The 19,578-nt window shown below is 40.4% G+C and overlaps 1 protein-coding gene across 10 annotated transcripts in view; it reads left to right on the top strand.

The window, feature by feature from the left end:
- Positions 1-19,578, top strand: part of KIF1B (kinesin family member 1B) — an 82,907-nt gene that overhangs the window by 50,682 nt on the left and 12,647 nt on the right. For 7 of the 10 annotated variants that reach the window (XM_052691430.1, XM_052691433.1, XM_052691432.1 and 4 more), the window contains 16 exons: positions 906-999; positions 1,714-1,862; positions 2,446-2,624; positions 3,151-3,288; positions 4,012-4,260; positions 9,454-9,572; positions 11,114-11,199; positions 11,337-11,466; positions 11,831-11,993; positions 12,568-12,658; positions 13,263-13,381; positions 14,300-14,355; positions 15,923-16,031; positions 16,983-17,049; positions 17,802-17,886; positions 18,149-18,254. In XM_052691430.1, the coding sequence (XP_052547390.1) occupies positions 906-999; positions 1,714-1,862; positions 2,446-2,624; positions 3,151-3,288; positions 4,012-4,260; positions 9,454-9,572; positions 11,114-11,199; positions 11,337-11,466; positions 11,831-11,993; positions 12,568-12,658; positions 13,263-13,381; positions 14,300-14,355; positions 15,923-16,031; positions 16,983-17,049; positions 17,802-17,886; positions 18,149-18,254 (1,940 nt within the window). The remainder of the gene's footprint in view (positions 1-905; positions 1,000-1,713; positions 1,863-2,445; positions 2,625-3,150; positions 3,289-4,011; positions 4,261-9,453; positions 9,573-11,113; positions 11,200-11,336; positions 11,467-11,830; positions 11,994-12,567; positions 12,659-13,262; positions 13,382-14,299; positions 14,356-15,922; positions 16,032-16,982; positions 17,050-17,801; positions 17,887-18,148; positions 18,255-19,578) is intronic. The other 3 variants (XM_052691437.1, XM_052691438.1, XM_052691439.1) reach the window with 1 other exon arrangement.

Below are 19,578 nucleotides of genomic sequence, written 5' to 3' on the forward strand. Positions count from 1 at the left end.
GCAGGCTCTGGGGTCAGGAGCGTGGTGACTGTCTATTCTAAATATCTTAAAAGAACGGTGAAAAATAAGAACTGATGTGAAAAAAACACAGAGCAGTGGGAGGCACTTGCTTTACCAGCAAACACAAAAATGGTTGTACTAGCATTTATTTCAAGGCATGAAGATGCTGAACAGGAAACCTCTCTGCCCATATGACTTAGCCCCGAGTGTCCCAAATCCACGCATGCATATGGAATTGGGGTATAGAGTTCTGTAAGCCTTGTCCTTCCCTTTGGAAGAACTTCCTGGGTCTGTCTATTGGATAAAGGCATGGAATGCGTTTAGAGTTAATACATTTCTGCCTTAAATAAGCTCAGCCTTTTTCTGAAGTAATATTTCATCTTCTGCTGTATTAAATACAGCACTTACACCTCTGGAAGGGAAGTATAATTGAAAACAAAATGCCATTTTTCTAGAATTTAAAACGAATTTAACTGTATCAAAGAACAGAACAATGGTGCTGATGATCTTTCTGTTTGACAATATGAAGCTGAATAATCCTCTTATTTACTTCCATACTCTTCTTTGTCTGTCTCTCATGTTCCTGCAAGCATGCTCCTGAAAATCCGCATTTTTCAGCCTTTACCAAAAAAAACTAATCCTGAACATTTTCTTCTTACAGCTGTTTTGGGTGCGGATATCTGTTGGTTTAAAAAGAACAGCAGCAGTGCCTTGGTTGTGTTGGCCTCTGCCTTCTGTCTCTCTATTTTCCAAGGGCAGATTATACTAAAACAATAGTTGTTAGCCTGTGACAGAGATGTCTTTATGTGTCTGTTCTTTGTCTGTCGTTCCATCTGATGTTTGTGTCTCTTGGCTGTTCTTGCTTTCGTCTGTCCTCCTACACAGTATCTCCTCTCTCCCCACAGGACTATGAGAGTAAGCTGCAGGCCTTGCAGAAGCAGGTGGAGACACGATCCTTGGCAGCTGAAACAACAGAGGAGGAGGAAGAGGAGGAGGAAGGTGAGTTTGGAGCTGAGAACAATTTGGGCACGATCAAGCCTAAACAAACAGTTGCTGTAACATCTCCCGCAAAAGATAAAATGTAAATATTCTCAATGTGTAATTATCACAGTATAAAAATGAAAGTATGCATTCATGGAGTGTCCCACATAAATAGTTGATCCATATACTCAAAATCAATCAGTGTATAAACTAGCTTAGTTTAATTGTAAACTTTGATTTGGTTATTTTGAATTTGAAGGAATCTATCTCTTGGTACTAAAGGAGTTAAAGTATCTTAAATATACCTGTAGCTTTTGTTTCCTTGTTCTGATTTTTGAATTTACTTTTTTTTTTCTTCTCCTTCGTAGGAATTCTTATGTACTGTAACGTCCCTGAATAATTCAGTTTCTGGACGATAGACAGAGCTTTATTAGTTCTGGAATATTTGTTTTCATTCCTGTGTTTTAGCTCTTTTAACTGATTTAAAATAATAGAAATAGGATGTTTTTGTTTTCTCTGTCCTGTATCCTCTTACTTGGTAATTTAACTCTGGTGCCAGTAGTGAGAAAAATTGAATCTAGCCTTTCCTTGCTCAATAATGAAAGTGCAGATTTCTGTTTTATGTTTTTCTCTCCCAGAAAAGGTATTGAGAATTTGATGGCACAGCCAGCAGTAGTGTTTGGTATTGCATGTGATCTCTTAGTGCTCTCTTTCTTGCTTTACTCTTCCTAGTGACCTGGACACGACATGAATATGAGCTCGCACAGTGGGCTTTCAGGAAATGGAAGTTCCATCAGTTCACTTCACTGAGGGATCAGCTCTGGGGCAATGCTGTGTATCTGAAAGAAGCCAATGCGATCAGCGTAGAATTAAAGAAAAAGGTAGAAGCATGCAAAGTGTCTTTTTGAATTTTCTGATTCATTGCTGTTGACTGTGTAGCCCTCCTCTAAATGCTGAGCCTCTTACTGTCTTTAAATTCACGTGTTTTTAAATTATTGGTTTGGGCTTTAAAGGGTTCAGACAATCACAGACCTCACTGATTCAGACTTCTGGTTGAATGAGTATCTTATGCAAATTGGCTGGATATTCTTCTCTTCATTTCCCTTGTGCGGTTCCTGTCCATATCATAAACACATGTGCATGCAGATTTCCCCTGGGGCCTCGGTTTTCCTTTTCAGTTAAAACTTCATGTGGTCAATTATCTCCCTAAGAGAAAGTGAATGCTGCAGGGTATGCTAAGTCTGTAGTTTTCCAGACCTCTGCTAGCTTTGCTAAGCCTAAGCTATGTGTATTCAGCTGAAAAATGTTTTGTGCTATTTTAAAACAAACAAACGAAAAAACCACACGAGTTAACAACACTGAGTCTGCTCACAGAAGCAGAATTCAGACGTACATTGGGTTGGGGTATGCCTGTCCCCTTCGTGGTACTGATATCTGATTTCTCTGAACTGTTTTTTTATTCAGGTACAGTTTCAGTTTGTCCTGCTGACTGACACCCTCTACTCACCACTGCCACCAGAGCTTTTGCCCCCTGAGATGGAGAAGACCCAGGACAACAGGCCGTTTCCCCGGACAGTGGTAGCTGTGGAAGTCCAGGATCTGAAGAATGGAGCAACGCATTACTGGTCCTTAGAAAAACTCAAGTATGCAAATGTTACTGCAGAACAAACTTCTTTATTTCCAAAGAACTTCTCCAAAGAGCTTCACTGAAAAATTTCATCCCTTGCTGTTCATTCTCTGTTTTATTTGGCCTTGTGTCATCCCAACTGCCAGCTTTGCAGACAGTACAGTGTGTTATGAATGCCAGCTTCCTGCGAAAACTGCCTTAAATTACCGAGCAACATTGTATGATACAAGAAAAAAAAGATGCAAAAAACATTCAAAACTAGATGACAAAGAAGCATAGTTAGAAGTTTGAATTGAATCCAGCATAGATGTGCTCTTCAGAAAACACCTTGTTTCTTGGTTTGTGGGTGTAGCCTGCAAATATTTTTCCAAATCCCTTCCGTGTCGAGAGTTTCATACAAATCAGTGCTATGCATTGCTCTGTTTTGTATTTTTCTTTCCCTATTTGTAATTTGGTATAGGTGAATTTGGTATAGGTGAATTGTTGTTATTTTTCTTCCCCCTCTCTATATGAACTTCTGAATCCTTCTTTCTTCTGTGCAGGCAGCGGTTGGACCTGATGCGTGAGATGTACGACCGAGCTGGGGAAATGGCATCCAGCACACAGGATGAGAGTGAAAGCACAATGACAGGCAGTGACCCCTTTTATGATCGGTTTCACTGGTTCAAGCTGGTTGGAAGGTATGTGATGGTAACGTCAGCTCCTGGTACAGCTCTCCTCAGTGCGTGGATGGGATTAACTCTGAGTGTGGTTGTAAGCTGTAGAGCTGCTTAGTGTCTGTTGTGTGTTGTCTTGCAGGGATCTTTGACAGACTGAAGCCATTGTGAAGAGCAGAAACTGTTCTTTTTATGGTTGCCAGTCCTGGTATAATGTTGTGGAACCTGGTTTAACTGAACACTAAGAAAGCTCTAACCTTATTTTTTTAATAAAGTTGCCTAGCTAAGTGCTTTCTAAAGTCACTGGAGGAGTGCACAGAGAATATGAAGAACACTGGAACGGATGGGAAAAGTGGTCCAGCACCTTACTTATGCGTGTGGTTCAAATAATTTAAGTTCTTCTGAAACAAGGATTACCTAATGGCTGCATCTTGGCAATATTTCTACTTACAAAAGTCATGCATGTTGGAAATAAGAATTGTTCTGTTAAAGTGATGTGCTGTCAGTGTCTGTATGTTCACCCATCTTCGTATTCATTTCCTGTTTATTCAAACTCGGTCCAAGGATGCTCTTTTTCCTGGCTCTGTTAGCAATCCCGTTCCTTATGTTTCATTCCACTTGAGATGGTTTGAAGCCTTTGCTTGTTGTTCACCTGGGCTCCGTGCTGATGGCAACAGGCGACTGTTAAATGAAGCATTCTTCTTTCCCCTCACTGTGTTAATCAGTATTCCATTAACTGATATCTAGCTCCCCCATTTTCCATGGCTGCGTGAATGAGCGTCTTGCTGATCGCACGCCCTCCCCCACTTTCTCCACGGCTGACTCTGACATCACTGAACTGGCTGATGAGCAGCAGGATGAGATGGAGGACTTTGATGATGAGGCCTTTGTGGATGATACTGGCTCCGACGCTGGAACAGAGGAGGGATCAGACCTCTTCAATGATGGGCACGACCCGTTTTACGACCGATCCCCTTGGTTCATTTTAGTGGGAAGGTTGGTGAGGTTACTGTGAGAATGGCCAAAAGGGACCAGCTCTTGCTGTAGGGTGCAATGTCTATGCTTTTGTTGCATAGAATATCTGTGCAGGCAGCCAAAATAGCCATCTGCATAAATTGGAATTCCAAAAGAATGAATATAGTTTAACACCTAAGTTTTAAATTCTACTTTTGGAGGCCATGAGGGCCAAAGTAATAATTGAGAAAACAATATTTAGGTGTGACAGTGAATATATTTCTAGTTATAGACGAGTGTCACAGCATAGAATGAATGTGGTTTTGCTTCTGTATGGTATTTAAGCCTAGTTTACAGCAGTGCTCACTTTAGCCATTGCAAGATCATGAAGATGATGTTATACTGTCTGATTTTCTCATATAGAAGAGAATATCAGAATATGATGGGAACTCTTTAAGTCTAATTCATTACGTTTATTTTTGGAAAACTCAGCATCCTCTGTGTGGGAAGAGAAGATAGCATGTGGAGAAGGAAGAGTGGCTCTTTCTGGATGAGGAAGAGTATTCTTGGAGATTGATTCTCAGATTGTGTGACTCAGACTGTGTCGTGTAGCAAAAGGTTATCATCGTTATAAATCACTGGCTGCTGTGTTTATCAGCGTGTTCCCCATATGCTGTGCTTGAATTTCCACAACAAGGTGACCTAATGTATTTTAGACATCTTATTTGTTGGATTTTACTGATCCAGATCTGATTAAGGTGTTACCAGACCTCAATCTGTGCTGTGGACCAGAAATACAGCAAGTTACACTAAAAAAAAACCCCTCCTACTTCCTATTATTACTCCACAGATAGTCTTGATCAAATGAGTAGCAACATGTAAGTCATGGCAAGAAACTGAAAGATTGTATTTAGTGATTCTTCTCCCCTTTGTTCTGGTACTGCTCACCCAACTACATTTTTTCTTATTTGGTCACTGCGTGAGCCAGTCTGCTTGCACAGCAGCAAGGCAGGTGGTCAACACAGCTGTTGTATGGAATATGAGGGGGTGAAGCTGCATGGCAGGTGGAAGGGAGGAACAAAGGAGGAGGAACCAGAGCTTTTCTGTGATTGTAAGAAGGGAAGACCATCCTGGTTAGTAAAGTGGGATCCTTTATACGGTTTCTTCACATGCAGGAAACTCAGCTGCCTTATTTGTAAAAACGAGGGTCTGTTTGTTCTTCTGAAAAGAACAACAACAAAAGAAGGTTTTAGATTAGTTCAGCTGTATTGTGTAACCTCATTCTTTGTCTGTAGTGCATCTATTAACCAATTGCAATTAAAACTTGAAACTCTCTTGATCTTATTATCAAAACAAAAATTACGGTTGCTAGAGTTGCAAGCAGGCCTCTTTGATATCTGTGAATTTGCACCCGTATGTGCAATGTCTGATAATGTGTTTAATAGAACTTAATATTCAGGTTAATGTGATCCACAGGAGTCATTTTAGGAAAGCCCAAGGCTTGGTGGTGGCTGTCAGCTGGTTAAAGCACACGTGCACTGTTTGCAAAGGCGAGGCTGCTTTCTGTGACAGTGCTGGCATCCTGGGCGCCTTCTCTTGTGCGTGTTCTTTCAGCACAGGGCTGTCAGTGCTTGGGAAAAAGTTGGACTATTCATCTTTATTTCACAGACTTCAGGAAACACAAGCTGAGCAAAGCAGCGTACAGTGAGAGCAGTTGTGCTTGCTGGCAGTTACACAGCTTGCTTCCCATTTCCATGTGTTAAGAAGAATACTGAGCTCTGTCTGCAGACATTCATAAGAAGCTGCAGCAGTTAAGGGAACTGTCCTGAACCATGTAAGCTGCATGTGATAAAGGGCTTTGCTCGTGTTGTGGATCGTATTGGGGAGTGAAACTTGGTATTATTTTCGATCAGAGATTTTTTTTCCCATTTATTGGTTAGATCCCTTGTGTTTTCTGGTGTGCTGATTCTGTCAGCAGAAAGTTATTTAACCCCAATCAGCAGAAACGGTTTTGATTCCTCATTGTATTACAACATAAGGATTCTACTTTTGGACAGTGTATCTTAGAGTATCAGAGGATGTGTCCATCTAGGTAGCTATTCTCTTGAGCACATGATAGCATTCAGTTTATAACACAACCAACATTCTTGTGCTTTTGATTAACCATGTACTGTTTTACATGTTGTGCAACATGGGACAAAAGGAAGAAAATTTTAAATTTTCTATGTATCAGCAATAATGAGTTGAGGTCATGAAGGAGAGGATAAGGAGAGGTTGATCATGTAGTTGTCCAACTCCTTGGCCATCGTGGTATTTTTTTTCTTTTGTCTGCTTTGTGATGGCCTTTTATTTGTACTGTTATTAAGGAAGAAGGAAAAGGGGGTTAAAAAAAGAGCTGGTCCCTTTAGCCATCTCTTCTGGCATGTTGAGATGTTTTTAAGGTTGATTCCTTTTAGTTGTGTGGCATACCAAACATTTGCTTTTTTTAAGGGAGGTGGGAGAGGATGATGGGACACTTTAAATCTTGACCTGTTCATTTAAAATATCTGTTGTCATTTTGAGTTCTGTTGGTTTTGTTTGATTTCCAGTTTGTGTTTGTTAAATTTCATTTCTAGTTCTTGTTGTGAGTATGCTGTTTTACCTCACCAATTTTTCTGCTAATCCAACTCCCCCCTTTCAGTCTGCTGGGCTGAGGTGCAGGGGGGGACACGTGTATGTGCTGTCCCCCCAGGTGTGGGGAAGAGGAGAAGGATAACCTTAATATTTCATCCACTCCAACCTGATGCTGACTTAGGACAAAGCAAAAGGATTGGTACCCAAAGGAGCATTGCAGCATAGAATTGCTCTTTCCTCTGCACAGCACACGTATAGTGGTTCTCCATTCTACAGAAGATAGCATCAACTTCATCAAAGAGGAAGCCGAAGACTTTTTTTTTGCATTTTGTGCTTTCCTTTCTCTAAGTTAAAATGGTTGAAGTGAGCTGGGTTGCAGGATGGAAAGGCATTAAGGGCGATGAGAAATACTTCTTTCTTTGGCTTTCTGCTGAGGTGGCAAAAGTGCAGTTGTTAGGGAAGCTGAATGCTTGGCAGCTCTACGTCGGATAGCAGCTTCAGAACTTGAGTCATACGTTCAAAAATATGTTTTTTTTCATGCAGTTAAAATTTTTACTTTCTAATAGTTTGGCTTTGGAGTGGGAAGGCTTCTGTACGGAGTGTTGCTATTGGTTATGAAACTGTTGCTTGTGTACGTAGTGGTACAGTATTCCTTTCTGTAGGGAAAAATATCTGCTCTCCCTCCCTTCAAATGTGGTTTTCAAAGTCCTTTTTCCTGATGAGCCCAGAAATTGCCTTCCTGACAGCCATCCCTCGTCTGCTTTGAGTGAACAATTCTGGTCTGTTAGTGTGGAGCTGTGCTTTTTTGCATGGTGGGTGCTGCTTTTTCAAATGAGCACTGCCTGAAGTTTCAAAGCTGAAAACAAAAATGCTTCCATAGGGGGGAAAAAATAATCTGATTTTGTTACTTTGAAATTTAGTATCTCCTCCCTTCCCCTGCTTTTATCAGTGTTTACCTCACTTGGGAGCAGACTGAAAAGGAGTTAGATCCTAAACGTAGTCAAATGTTAAGTTGCAGTTTTTGTCATCGCATCACTTTAATTTGTTTTGGTTTGTTACTTGTAGAGCTTTATTAATCATTCTCTTTTCTGTTGCGTTTTGTCGCCATTTCATTTTCAGTAGCCTTATTTTGATCTCTTTGGTTCACAGCTGACACATTTGATTGCCTTGTCATTCCACGATGATTCATTCTGACATGGGAACCCATGGAGGAGCGCTTACCTTTCCTAGCTTTGGTTCTTAGCTGTGTGTCACTGAGCAACTGAACTGGGATGAATTTGGAACCAGTGCAGCTGGTGGCACCAAGCAGAGGCAGTGAACATTCTGAGCTCTCTGTCCTGCTTTGTCACGCAGGACTTTCCCAGTGAATGTTAAACCAGGAAATTTAGAAACCTGAGAAATTAATTATGCTTATTAAAGATTAATAGAAAGAAATGCAAGCAGCAAATCCAGCTAAACAAATCACTGAAGTTTCAGTATAATTTAATTTGCATAAATTTATAATAGTTCCCTACATAATTAGCCACTTTTAATTTAGTGACTGGTAAAACTATCGGTTAAACTTCTATCCATCTCAGCCATCTGAACTCTGAAGCTGCCCACTTAGATCACTTTTCCTCTTTTTTTCCCCTTGTTGAGAGCCATCTCTTAGCTGCCTTGCTGGGCTTCTCCACATTTCAAGTTTTGCTGGAGCTGATTGCTCTGAAGTGTGGTATTTTAAGAATTTCTGCAATTCACTGCAGGCCCTTAAAGTGACTTGATAATGTTAGTCTAATTTATAATTAAAATATATACAATAAAACATACTAACTGTACCAAAATAGACCCTTCTTGTAGTTACATGTGACTTTGCACGTTATTGTGCAGAGCAGGATAGTCCTGGCCTGGCCCCAAATGCTGTTATTCGTACCATAAACTGTAATTTCTAAATGGTTGCTATAGAGTAAGTTGTGTTTTTAAAGACAGAAATGTAGTATTTGAAAGATATTTATCAGTCTTCCACTATCCATGCACTCACTGAGCCTTCCAGGAAAGCTGGCAGATGAGTTTTTATTTACTGAGGAATTTCTGATTCCTCTGTGTACAATGTTATCTAATGTATGTAGAAAACATTCAGTCAAATTTCAGTTTTAAGGAGTGTTTTTAGCTGTTCACTAAAATATTTGAGGCTGTGTGCACACAGAACATAAATTCCCTTTTGATTTATTTAAAACTATGTTTATAGGCTGGAAAAATTAAATAAAAAATAATCTTTATATGTAGTAGTTCCTTAGACTTCAACCATCTTGTTTAACAGCTCTGTTTACAACCGTAGCCCATCTAAAATTACCTTTAAAAAGCCATCACCTTACATGTTCTCCTTCATATGTTTTGTAACTCACTAATACAAGCCCTCTGTCTCAGGTTTACTGTGTTCTAGAGTGTTCTGTGGCTTTGCTTAGCCTTGACACTGCCGAGGAGCCCTGTGTGGGCAATGCAGGTACAAGACCACAGTACAGGTCTGACAGATGGAACAAAGTAAACTGAAGATTTGAATGTCCCATTAGCCAAGCAAATGCTGCAGTCTGGTTTTGCAGACGATGGCCTCATGCTGTTTGTGTCTTCTTTCCTTCTTATTACCAGAGCATTTGTATACCTGAGCAATCTGCTGTACCCCGTGCCTCTGATTCACCGAGTAGCTGTTGTTAGTGAGAAGGGAGAAGTGCGAGGATTTCTGCGAGTAGCAGTGCAAGCTATAGCAGGTGAGGCACTCAGTGAGCTTTACTTTGCAGCTCTTTGGTGCACTGTGTGTGGCTGCAGCTTGAAGAAACATGCAGTCCAACATTCTCTCTTAATCTGAAATAATTTTAGTGTTTCAAAGAACACTTTGTTATTAAGTTGCTATTGAAACTTTTTCATCAGTGTGATCATGTGGACCAAGCACGGATAAACCTTGAAATAATGATACTGACCAGAGGCTTTGAACATGGTGATGGAATGCAACGCTGCTTTTTAAGTCAGCACAAAATAAAGTAAAGGTTCTTTTTTCTGACACCCAGTGTAAACAGCGCACGAGGGTATATGCAAGTCTGATAATTGTGGTGACTCGCAAAAAGTAAAATGTACTCTGTGTTTGTTCCCTTAAACCACCCTTCTGAGTAACGTGTAGAAGTGTACTCCATCGTTCTCTGGCTGAATAGCATGTAAAGAAGCTCCTGAACAATTTTCAGCCTAATATAAAGAAAATTCAGTAGCATTTTCCACTTCATTGCCTCACTGAAATATGCAGAGATTCAGAAAGTAGGTGACATGCTGGAGCAGGGTAGATATAGAGTTGTTAACTGCTCCGTATGATTGTGAGCTGCCACTGTGTGCATGCCAGAGCCTTCTAGGAGCCTGCTAATGGTGTTTTTTACCATGAAATCATCCAGTTGAGTTTTACTCTGGTAGTTATCCATGTTTCATCAATGCTGGTAAGACCACAGATGCTTCCCATCATTTGTCTTATTTAGCAGTGGCTACCTGCCAGCATTTCTTTATTTAGGTGTGGTAACCTTGGAAGTTTCTCTCTCCATGGGAATGTGTGATGAAATCTCAGACCTTGAAGATGCGTGAGAATCACTCTTAGCAGGGGCTAAAACAGCATCTGAAATAAAATCTGTGTTAATGTGTACAATGGACTTACTTCTAGTTCAGTTTGGTCTCCATGGCATTGTCATCCAAATAAATGGATGATATAAAGGGATACACTGTGACTGTTAGAAGTTGAGATGTGGGCATGTCTTGAAAAAGTGCTGTGGCTTTATTTGGTCTCTGGGTGAAGTTTCAAAGTACATTCTGAATCTTGAATTTCTCCTGTAAGAATGCATTTACTGTGGCTGGCATTTAACCAGACCTCCTTGTTGGTACTCTCCGTAAGGAGGGAGGCATGAAATGGACAGACCGTATGGACAAGAATCATCTTTCAAACTTGGATTATGTGTTTGTGGAGCTTTGCTAGTGTGATTGTATTACTTGTGACTAGATAATTTTAGATGGCAGTTTATGTCAATGCAGGTATACCCCCCATGAGGGTAATTGTATTATATGAAGTTCCACTGTAATACTTAGATGTAAACAAGTAGTAAGAATGAGTATTAAGGTCATTTTGCATTCAGAAGTTTCTATAAAGTTTAGGTATATTCACAGTTAAACCTGGTGGCTTGTCTTGATCTCCCACACTGAAGAGTTCTGTTATCAGTTGACTGCTTTTCTCTGCTCTTCACCCATTATGCTGTTTTCCTTTCTTCTTGATGTGTTTTAGCTGATGAAGAAGCCCCTGATTATGGATCTGGTATTCGACAGTCAGGCACAGCTAAAATTTCATTTGATAATGAATATTTCGATAAGGTAAGTGTTAAAATTGAATTAAGTGTCTTTGAGCCCAATAGCTTGTGCTTCTAACAGAAATATTAATTCACATAGGAAGAGGGACGTGGGAAAACAGGAAACTGCAGGCATCCGTTAAATGCAACTTAATTTTTCAGAGCGATTTTTCTGCTGTCGCAATGACTCGGTCTGGACTGTCATTGGAAGAATTGAGAATTGTGGAAGGGCAGGGACAGAATTCAGAGGTTGTCACTCCTCCAGAGGAGATAAACAGAATGAATGAACTGGGTAAGCAAGAGATTTGTAGTATGGTTTTTTTTTTGAGAAACCTATGGAGAATTTCGGACAATTTCAGTCAGTGCTAAAAAGGGATTTGAGATGTCCTTAAAAAGCATGATTAACTGGGAGGAGTTGTTACTAATGCATTGCATATGGCAGATGCCGAGTTCTGTGTTTGAAGAGCTATGCAGAAACAACTGTTTCTGTGTACTTTGGGCTTTTTGTTATCATAAAAAGCAATTTGAATGTGTGTTGGGAATACGTTGCTGCCTGAAGGAATATGTTTAAGGAAAAAAAACAACAAACCAGCAATCAAGACATAAAAAATCACCCAAACAAAGGTTTAACACTGTGGGCTGTTTGTTTCTTTCAGACTTGAAGTCATCCACTCTGCTGGATGGAAAAATGACTATGGAAGGGTTCACTGAAGAAATTGGTAATCACTTGAAGCTGGGAAGTGTGTTTACCTTCCGTGTGACAGTGCTGCAGGCCAGTGGCATCCTTCCTGAATATGCAGACATCTTCTGCCAGTTCAAGTAAGAATTTGCTCTTGTTTGCATTAGACAATGGATGGTTTAATAATGAGCACAAATAATAGCAGGCAACAAAGGATCTGATGGAGAGCTTTTCAAAGCAGTGGTGCAGCAGAGAAAAACACTGTTGGTTATCAGAATTCCTGCAGTGAACAATGCCTGCCTTGTGTTAGCGTGGTGTCAAGGAGTAAAGTCTTGCAGAAAGGAATTAAGAATCAGCAGGCTCTAGAATTGGCTTCTTCAGGGTTTTGTTCGAATTTTTCCTGTTTAATTAGCAATATTCAAATGCCCAGGCACAAAACATGTGTGACCCTTGAGTAAATCAATATCCCTCTGGTAAAAGTGCTGTTGGATTTAGTTTCTTAGGAAAGAGAATACAATTTAGGTGTCATAAAACCAAAACAGGAATGTTGGCCCCAGTGTATGAGAATTGTGGTCCCAAAGATTCTAAGCTATACGTGACTGTCATGTAAACCTCTGGCAGACTAAATGCATGAGTTTCCTTTTGCTGTTGGGTTCACAGCACAGCAGTCTCCATTAAGCTGTTTTTTTGTGTGTGTTTTTCATTTTTATGAAGCTTTTTACACCGTCATGATGAAGCTTTCTCAACAGAACCTCTCAAAAACAACGGTCGAGGGACTCCGCTTGGTTTTTACCACGTTCAGAACGTAAGTACAACTTCTAATGAATGGTAAGTGATTGTTATAGCACTGGGGAGTTGTGGGTATCCTTCCTGTTAAGCTCCTGAGAGGTGTGTAGGAAGGAGGGAGAAGGGGAATTGCTAAGAATGGACAATAGGAGGAGTGATCAGATGGATGATGTAATCCCCAGTGGAGAACAAATCACAGAATGATTCCACGTGGAAGATTTAACTCCACTGTTTCGCATCTATTTCCTGCCTTTAAAATCTCTGTTCCCATTCCAGGATGTTCAATGAAAGCAGTCTAGAATTCAGGAAGTAAAATATGTATGAATAGCAGTTCTCATGATCTCAAATGAACAGAATAAATCTGTTGTCATGAACTGTGGAATTGCTTTGCTGCATGTGGCTTCCTCTCCTGCTGCTTGAAATGCATCACACTGAGGCTTTCAGTTTTTCCTTTACTAGAGATAAGAATTAATCCTTAGAACTAAAAGGAATGCAGCTACTTTTTTTTTTTCTTGGGAGCTCCTCTAAACAGTGTGAAGACTGTAGACTACTAAAATTGTAATTCACATTTTTTTAGGCTTCTTTTCTGTTTGCTTCAATTTCTCTCCTTATTTGTTTAACAGATTGCTGTGGAAGTGACAGAATCATTTGTGGAGTACATCAAAACAAAGCCTATTGTTTTTGAAGTCTTTGGACATTACCAGCAGCATCCTCTACATCTGCAAGGACAGGATCTCAATAGGTATTGTTTGCTGTTCTGACATAAAGGCTGATGTGATACAGTTCAGGTTACTTCTGCAGTTGAGGCAGTTTTTCATACTCCTGAAGTTATATAGCTGCACCCTCCTGAGTAGGGATCCTGACTAACGTACGTGTGCTGGCAGAGGCCTGCTTACCCAGCAGAGTGTATTTTGTTAATGAGTGATGGGATTGTCTTACCATGTCAAACACAGGTTGCTGCTCTGCTGATTCTGCAGCATCCACCCTACAAATGCTGGCAGTAGCGTATTGCTGGAGGGTTTAGATCCCACTTCTGGGTAAATCCTCGTGCTCTGCAAGGTGCAGTATTCCCTCAGAACAAGTGGCCTGATGCATAAAGAGAGGATGAAAAAGGAAGAGAGGCAAAATTAAGGGGAAAACAAAAGGCTTTCAATGTATTCCCCGTTTTGGAAGTACTGAGCATTTGAAGGCTTGGATTTGGGGAAAGGACCTCTAACCCCTTCTTCAGCAGCTTAAGGGAGAGGAGGCTGGTTGGATTACTTGATCTGGTAAGCACTCCTGCTGAAAGCAGCAGCTGTGAAGAGGCAGCATGTGCAAGTTTTAAAAGAAAATGTCAGTAGAGGCTTGTGCCCTTTCCTGGAGGTATTTTGGGAAATGTCTGTTACCCAGTTATATTTTCGGTGCAGGATGATGGTGGGTAGTTGGAGAGTATAAATAAATATTTTTCCTCAATAGCTAGAATTAATTAAGTTGCAGTAGAAAAAGGATTTCTATTAGTCAGAGAAGTGTGCTGAGTCCACTTGTTGTGGCTGGTGATATTTTCATAGGATTGTGGGAGTCCTTTTGAAGACATATATTAGTGTGTTTGTGTGTGTCTGCATCTATTTGTATATAACTTTGCTTAGCTGCCTCTAAAAATTCTGTCTTCATTTCTCTATAGCCCTCCACAGCCTTCTCGAAGATTCTTTCCTCCCCCTATGCCACTCTCAAAGCCAGGTGAGAACAGTTCTCCAATTCTGTGCATCACAAGTTTGTTTGACATGGAAGATGAAGGTTTAGTATACATGTGAGCCAATGAGGGCACCAAGAAAAGAAATGGAGTGAACTCTGCAAAGGGCATCGGATCCATCTTTGTCTATCTTCCTCTTTATATATTCAACCTCTTCTTGCAGTAAATGCACCTTGGGTCATTAAAGGGCAGAATTCCCCTCGTGAGGTGTTAAAAGTATTCCATGAGTTCTGGCTGTGACTCTCCATGTGCTTACTGAGCACTTGCCTGGAAATATTCATTAATCACTGTCTTTCTGCTGCATGACGTTTTTGATCACTGAGCCAGTCTTGTTGAGATTATTCTTGTTTTTCTTTGCTTTATTTTAACAATGCATGCTGAACTCTTCTGGTGTTTTTTTTTTTCCCCTATTTCATCCCATACTCCTTCTGCTTACTCTCACCTGCATGTTTCTACCATCGCTGTTTTTGTGTGTTCCATTCCCTTTGCAGACCACGAAAGAAAAATTGAATTAATTAGGTATCTTATGTCTGGCTATGTAAACGTGCATGTGCTGAACACACTATCCGAGCATGCCAACGTGCTTGCATCCTCTGCTGTGGCTGCTTTCCAGGATGGGGCTGACCAGCTGCCACCCTTTCTGTTTCTGCCTGTTCCCAGCTGTCAGAGTGAGCGGGCTCCTAAACGAGATGGTTAGTAGCCAAATGTGATCTATGGTAGAGGTAGAAGTAGTCTTAAAACGTGCTTCAGGAGTCCTTGTTCCTTACTGTTATCTTGAAGTATTCATGGGTGTAGAACTGCTGTGCCTACAGATACAGAAAGATGATGCCATGTTTATGTTTATGTTTATGCTAGAGAAAATAAGCTCCTGGATGCTAAGTATCACAGATCCTTGTGTGGCCCTGTGTTTGTTCCCCAAAATCTCGCAGACCTCTGTTTTCATATTTTCTGTAAATAATCTTGAAATGTTCTTGATGAGAAAAAGCAGATATAGAGTCGTTCTGCTGCGTTCTGTAGAGGCTTCTGTTTTGTTCATCATGTTTTGTTACTACTTGATGTGTACAGCACTGATCCTTTCTTTCTCTGCATTAAGTCTTATTCAGCTTCTTTATGTGCACATTTTATCACAGCTGGTACAGGAGACAAGCACTTGACAACATAAAAATGAAGACCACATTTTTAAGTTCTTAATTTACTTTCTTCTGTGAGGAAGGGAAAATGCATTCTATGTTTAAAAATACATATATATATATTGCAGATTAAGAGACCAATTCTAAACTCCAAACTGCTAAACAGTAAAGTAGTGGTGGACATCTGAGGAAACTGCTTTCCCGTGAAGCTGCAGAGACTTCTGTTACATACTTCTACCAGTTTTTTTCCTCTGTACACTCCTGTTTTATTGTGATCTTTATTTTTGTTTTTAATCTAAGTTACCTGTATTGATACCAGCGCTTTGAGGAATAGTGCTGTAAACCTTATCATCATGGAACAAAACGTGATCTGAATGTGTGCACAGAATACATGGTCTTTATAAACCATTCTTTTGTCTTTAAGTGCCTGCTACAAAGCTGAATACTATGAGCAAACCCAGCTTGGGCCACAGCGTGAGCAAATACGACCTTCTTGTCTGGTTTGAGATCAGTGAATTGGAGCCAACTGGCGAGTAAGTCAAGCATTAATCATTCTTGTTTTAAGAACAGTGGTTAATAGGAAGTAGATCTTTTACCTTGTTCTGTTCAGACAATGGTCTTTGGATGGAGTTGGAATTAGATGATCTTTGAGGTTCCTTTCAACCCTAGTCATTCTATGACAAGGTGGCTGTTTAGCAATCATCATCTGAAGGTAGTCTGGCTTATGTTATTCTGCTCTCTGTCTAGTTTGTATCAAAGGGGTATAAATTCTGCTGACGTTTGTCCTCATTGGAAAGGATTGAAGAGACAGAATTGGCATTCCTTAACACTTGAAGTGTCTCCATTTGAAAGCCCAATGGCATCCCCACCGGGGCTGGGGACATTTTTTTCCTGTGCTTAGGCCATGAATTTAAATTACTTGCATACTTGGCTAGGTGACTTCTGTAGTGTATTTTATGTTCTGCAAAGCAGGAAGTCTTGCCCTGACAAGTCTTCAGACATGATGTTGAGAAGTGAGTTCTGCAGAGTTTTGCAGAAGATTGGACGTGAGGGAATGGTCTGGTGTTTCTGCAGAGGAGGTTTAGATTGGATGTCGTGGAGAATTCCTTCACACTGAGTGGTGGTTAAGCACTGGTACTGCTGCCCAGGGCAGTGATGGAGTCCCCATCTCTGGATGTATGTAGGTCACTCTGAAAGTTGTCTCCTACTTTCCTCCTTCCATGGAAACTACAGCAGATAAGAAGAGCACAATAACACTATTTGACAGAGCAAATTCTTGGTTACAAAACACTATTTTTCAATATAGTCACCACCATTAGCCGTGCATTTTTATCAGCAATGAACAAATCCATTGTAAATGTTGGTAGAAGCAGTCTTATTTCTTCAGATATTATACAGAGAGGTAAATGTTGGTGGCAGAATACGGTTTAATGTTGCAGTGCTATTATGTTTTTCCTGCATGCTGATTTCTGTGTCTCACACAGGTATATTCCTGCTATTGTGGACCACACTGGATGCCTGCCTTGTCAGGGGACATTCCTGCTTCACCAGGTACTCATGAAGGCTGTAGAGCAGCAAGTTTCATCTCTGCAGGGGATTAGAGTGCTAATGATAGATTTTTGCCTCTCTCATGTCTTTTCCTTTCCTATAAGCTGTCTAATGATAGCTGTAGGGTCAGTCATCTTTCAGTCTGAATTTAGTCTGTAAGCTTTGAGCACTGTGGAGAATGTTTGACCTTTGGTATAGTGCTGTTTCCTGTGATTATCAGCATGCATTCTAATCATGAAAGATGAAAGTCTTTTTAAAACACCAGCTGAGTGCCTCTGGTGTTCTCTAACTTCTGCACCAGGATCACTGAAAGAGTGTGTGGACTCAGATTTCATTGTTTTTTCTTACTGCATGTGGCTGTAAGACAGATCTGTACAATGACCACATCTCAGTGCATTTTAAATGCTTGTAATTAATCACAAATACTACTGCAATAATCCTTAATAATAATTTGTTTTTAGCTGGATTTGAAAGACAGTCCTACTTCAATATTGTTCATAGCCTTACTTTGTTTTTCTCTACTTTCAAATTCCCAGTTCACTTTCAGAGGCTTTACTGTTCACTTTGCAAACTTACTCTCTTACATGGATAGGAACAGCTCTTTAGTTGGGAATAATGGCTGCATTCCAGTTATTTCCTTAATAAGACAAAGAATTTTGATCTATGTGTTTTTACAGTGTAAGTGCAAAAGAGATGATAGTGTGTGGGGTGGGAATACTTCCCCAGAGTAAACTTTTGGTTTTGAACTCTACCAGGGAATCCAACGCAGAATCACAGTCACCATCATCCATGAGAAAGGCAATGAGTTGCACTGGAAAGATGTACGAGAGCTGGTTGTTGGTAAGTGTGTTCTGCTTTGTTTGTTGTTGTGTGAAGAAGAAAAAGTACTAATGGTAATTTCTCTTCAAGTCTTTCTCTGCTGTCTTAATCAATATTGGATATGAGAGCAGTTGGATTTTGAAAAAGATCTGGAAGAAAAACTTAAATCTTGCAGTTTTCACTTAAAGCTGCTGCTTTAATCACAGTGTGAAATGAAAATTGAAAAAGCAGTTTATTTCTGTATTTCAAGATTTAATTGATTTCCTTCTTCTCCCCTTATCAGGACGTATAAGAAACAAAGCAGAAGTCGATGAAGCTGCTGTGGATGCTATTTTGTCTTTGAATATTATCTCTGCAAAATACCTGAAGTCATCTCACAGCTCCAATAGGTGAGCATGTAAAGAGACTCTTTTTAGCAGGAATCTAAAATTCCTTTGATGTGAAGTATTGGTAGAATGTTTGAAAAACTTTGAATGGTGCTAAAGGTTAAGTGCAGAATTCCGTGGGCGCAGGGTATGCAGGCAGAGAATGAGTGTTACAGTAGTTTCTAGATAACGCTGGAGTCTGTTCCTCTGCATAAAAGATACTCTGATAATGCATTTGGATGACTTTCCACTTGTAAGGACAGTTATGGGAGGAAGGAAAGGCTTTAAGAGAGTCTCAGAATTCAGGCCAGAACTTGTAAAGTGATATTAGGGCTTGTTGCTAGAATAAAGCATTGTAAGAAGGGCCATTTCAGAGGGATACATTTATGGCTGAATGAATACCTGTGTTAGGTCTGAAACAAGCATATGATGAACTAAGCCAGAGCCATGCTTTTTAAATTAAACTTCACAGTTTGTGGATTTATAAAGATGTTTCACAAATCGACTCAAGTTCTGATAAGATGTATCTGCACTGCAATCATTCGGGCAACAGTAGGGCTCCACTCTGAGATGCTTTAGGCTGCATGTATCTCCTCATTTGAGTTCATTTCTGTGAAGATCAGCCAGACTCCTTGTTGTTTTGCTCCAGCCTCTGTAATGAGGGGCAGTGAAGCAAAGTGCTGTGTTGCTGGCAAAGTCTGTTCCTGCTCTGACATAACCACGTCACTTGACGGCTCTGTGGCTCCACTGGGCTGATGCAAAGCAGGAATATCTCTGGATATCTGAGCCTTTCTGGAGGGAAAGGGATTGTCTGGGAGCTTGTCTCTGCAGCAGCTGTTGAATTCTGGAGGCAGTGTGCTTCCAGGCACTGAAACAGCCTCTAATTTCCTTTTCCATCAGAGGCTTGGACTTTGAAATATCACTGCAATATTAAAGGTGGGATCAGGATGCTGCTCCTGCCAACTGAAAGTTTTCCTGCCACCTAGTGTCTATAAACATGTACAGTGATAGTATTTTTAGCAGTTATCTCTTGCCTCCTTGTAGAATAGGATATTCTACTTCTAGAGTATTTGAAATAATGAATCAGGATCTGTGGGACTTGAGGATTTCCAGTCTGATACAACAAGGTCTGCAGTGGAGAAGTGCAGTACCTTCTGTACTCTAGCAGTTTGAAGAAACTCCTGTATAGCTCTGTAGTTTCTTATCAGGAAGGGTGCTTGGATGGATGAAGGATGAGGGTTGGTGTAATGAGACTGCTGACCATCTCTTAATGAAGTGCCAAAGTTTAACATGGGAGATGAGTGCATGGCAGGGTGATGGTGTGCGATTGAAGCTCTGATCCATGTCT

Source organism: Tympanuchus pallidicinctus, unplaced genomic scaffold, assembly GCF_026119805.1.
Source record: "Tympanuchus pallidicinctus isolate F22 unplaced genomic scaffold, pur_lepc_1.0 scaffold29, whole genome shotgun sequence".
NCBI classification, from domain to species: Eukaryota; Metazoa; Chordata; class Aves; order Galliformes; family Phasianidae; genus Tympanuchus; species Tympanuchus pallidicinctus.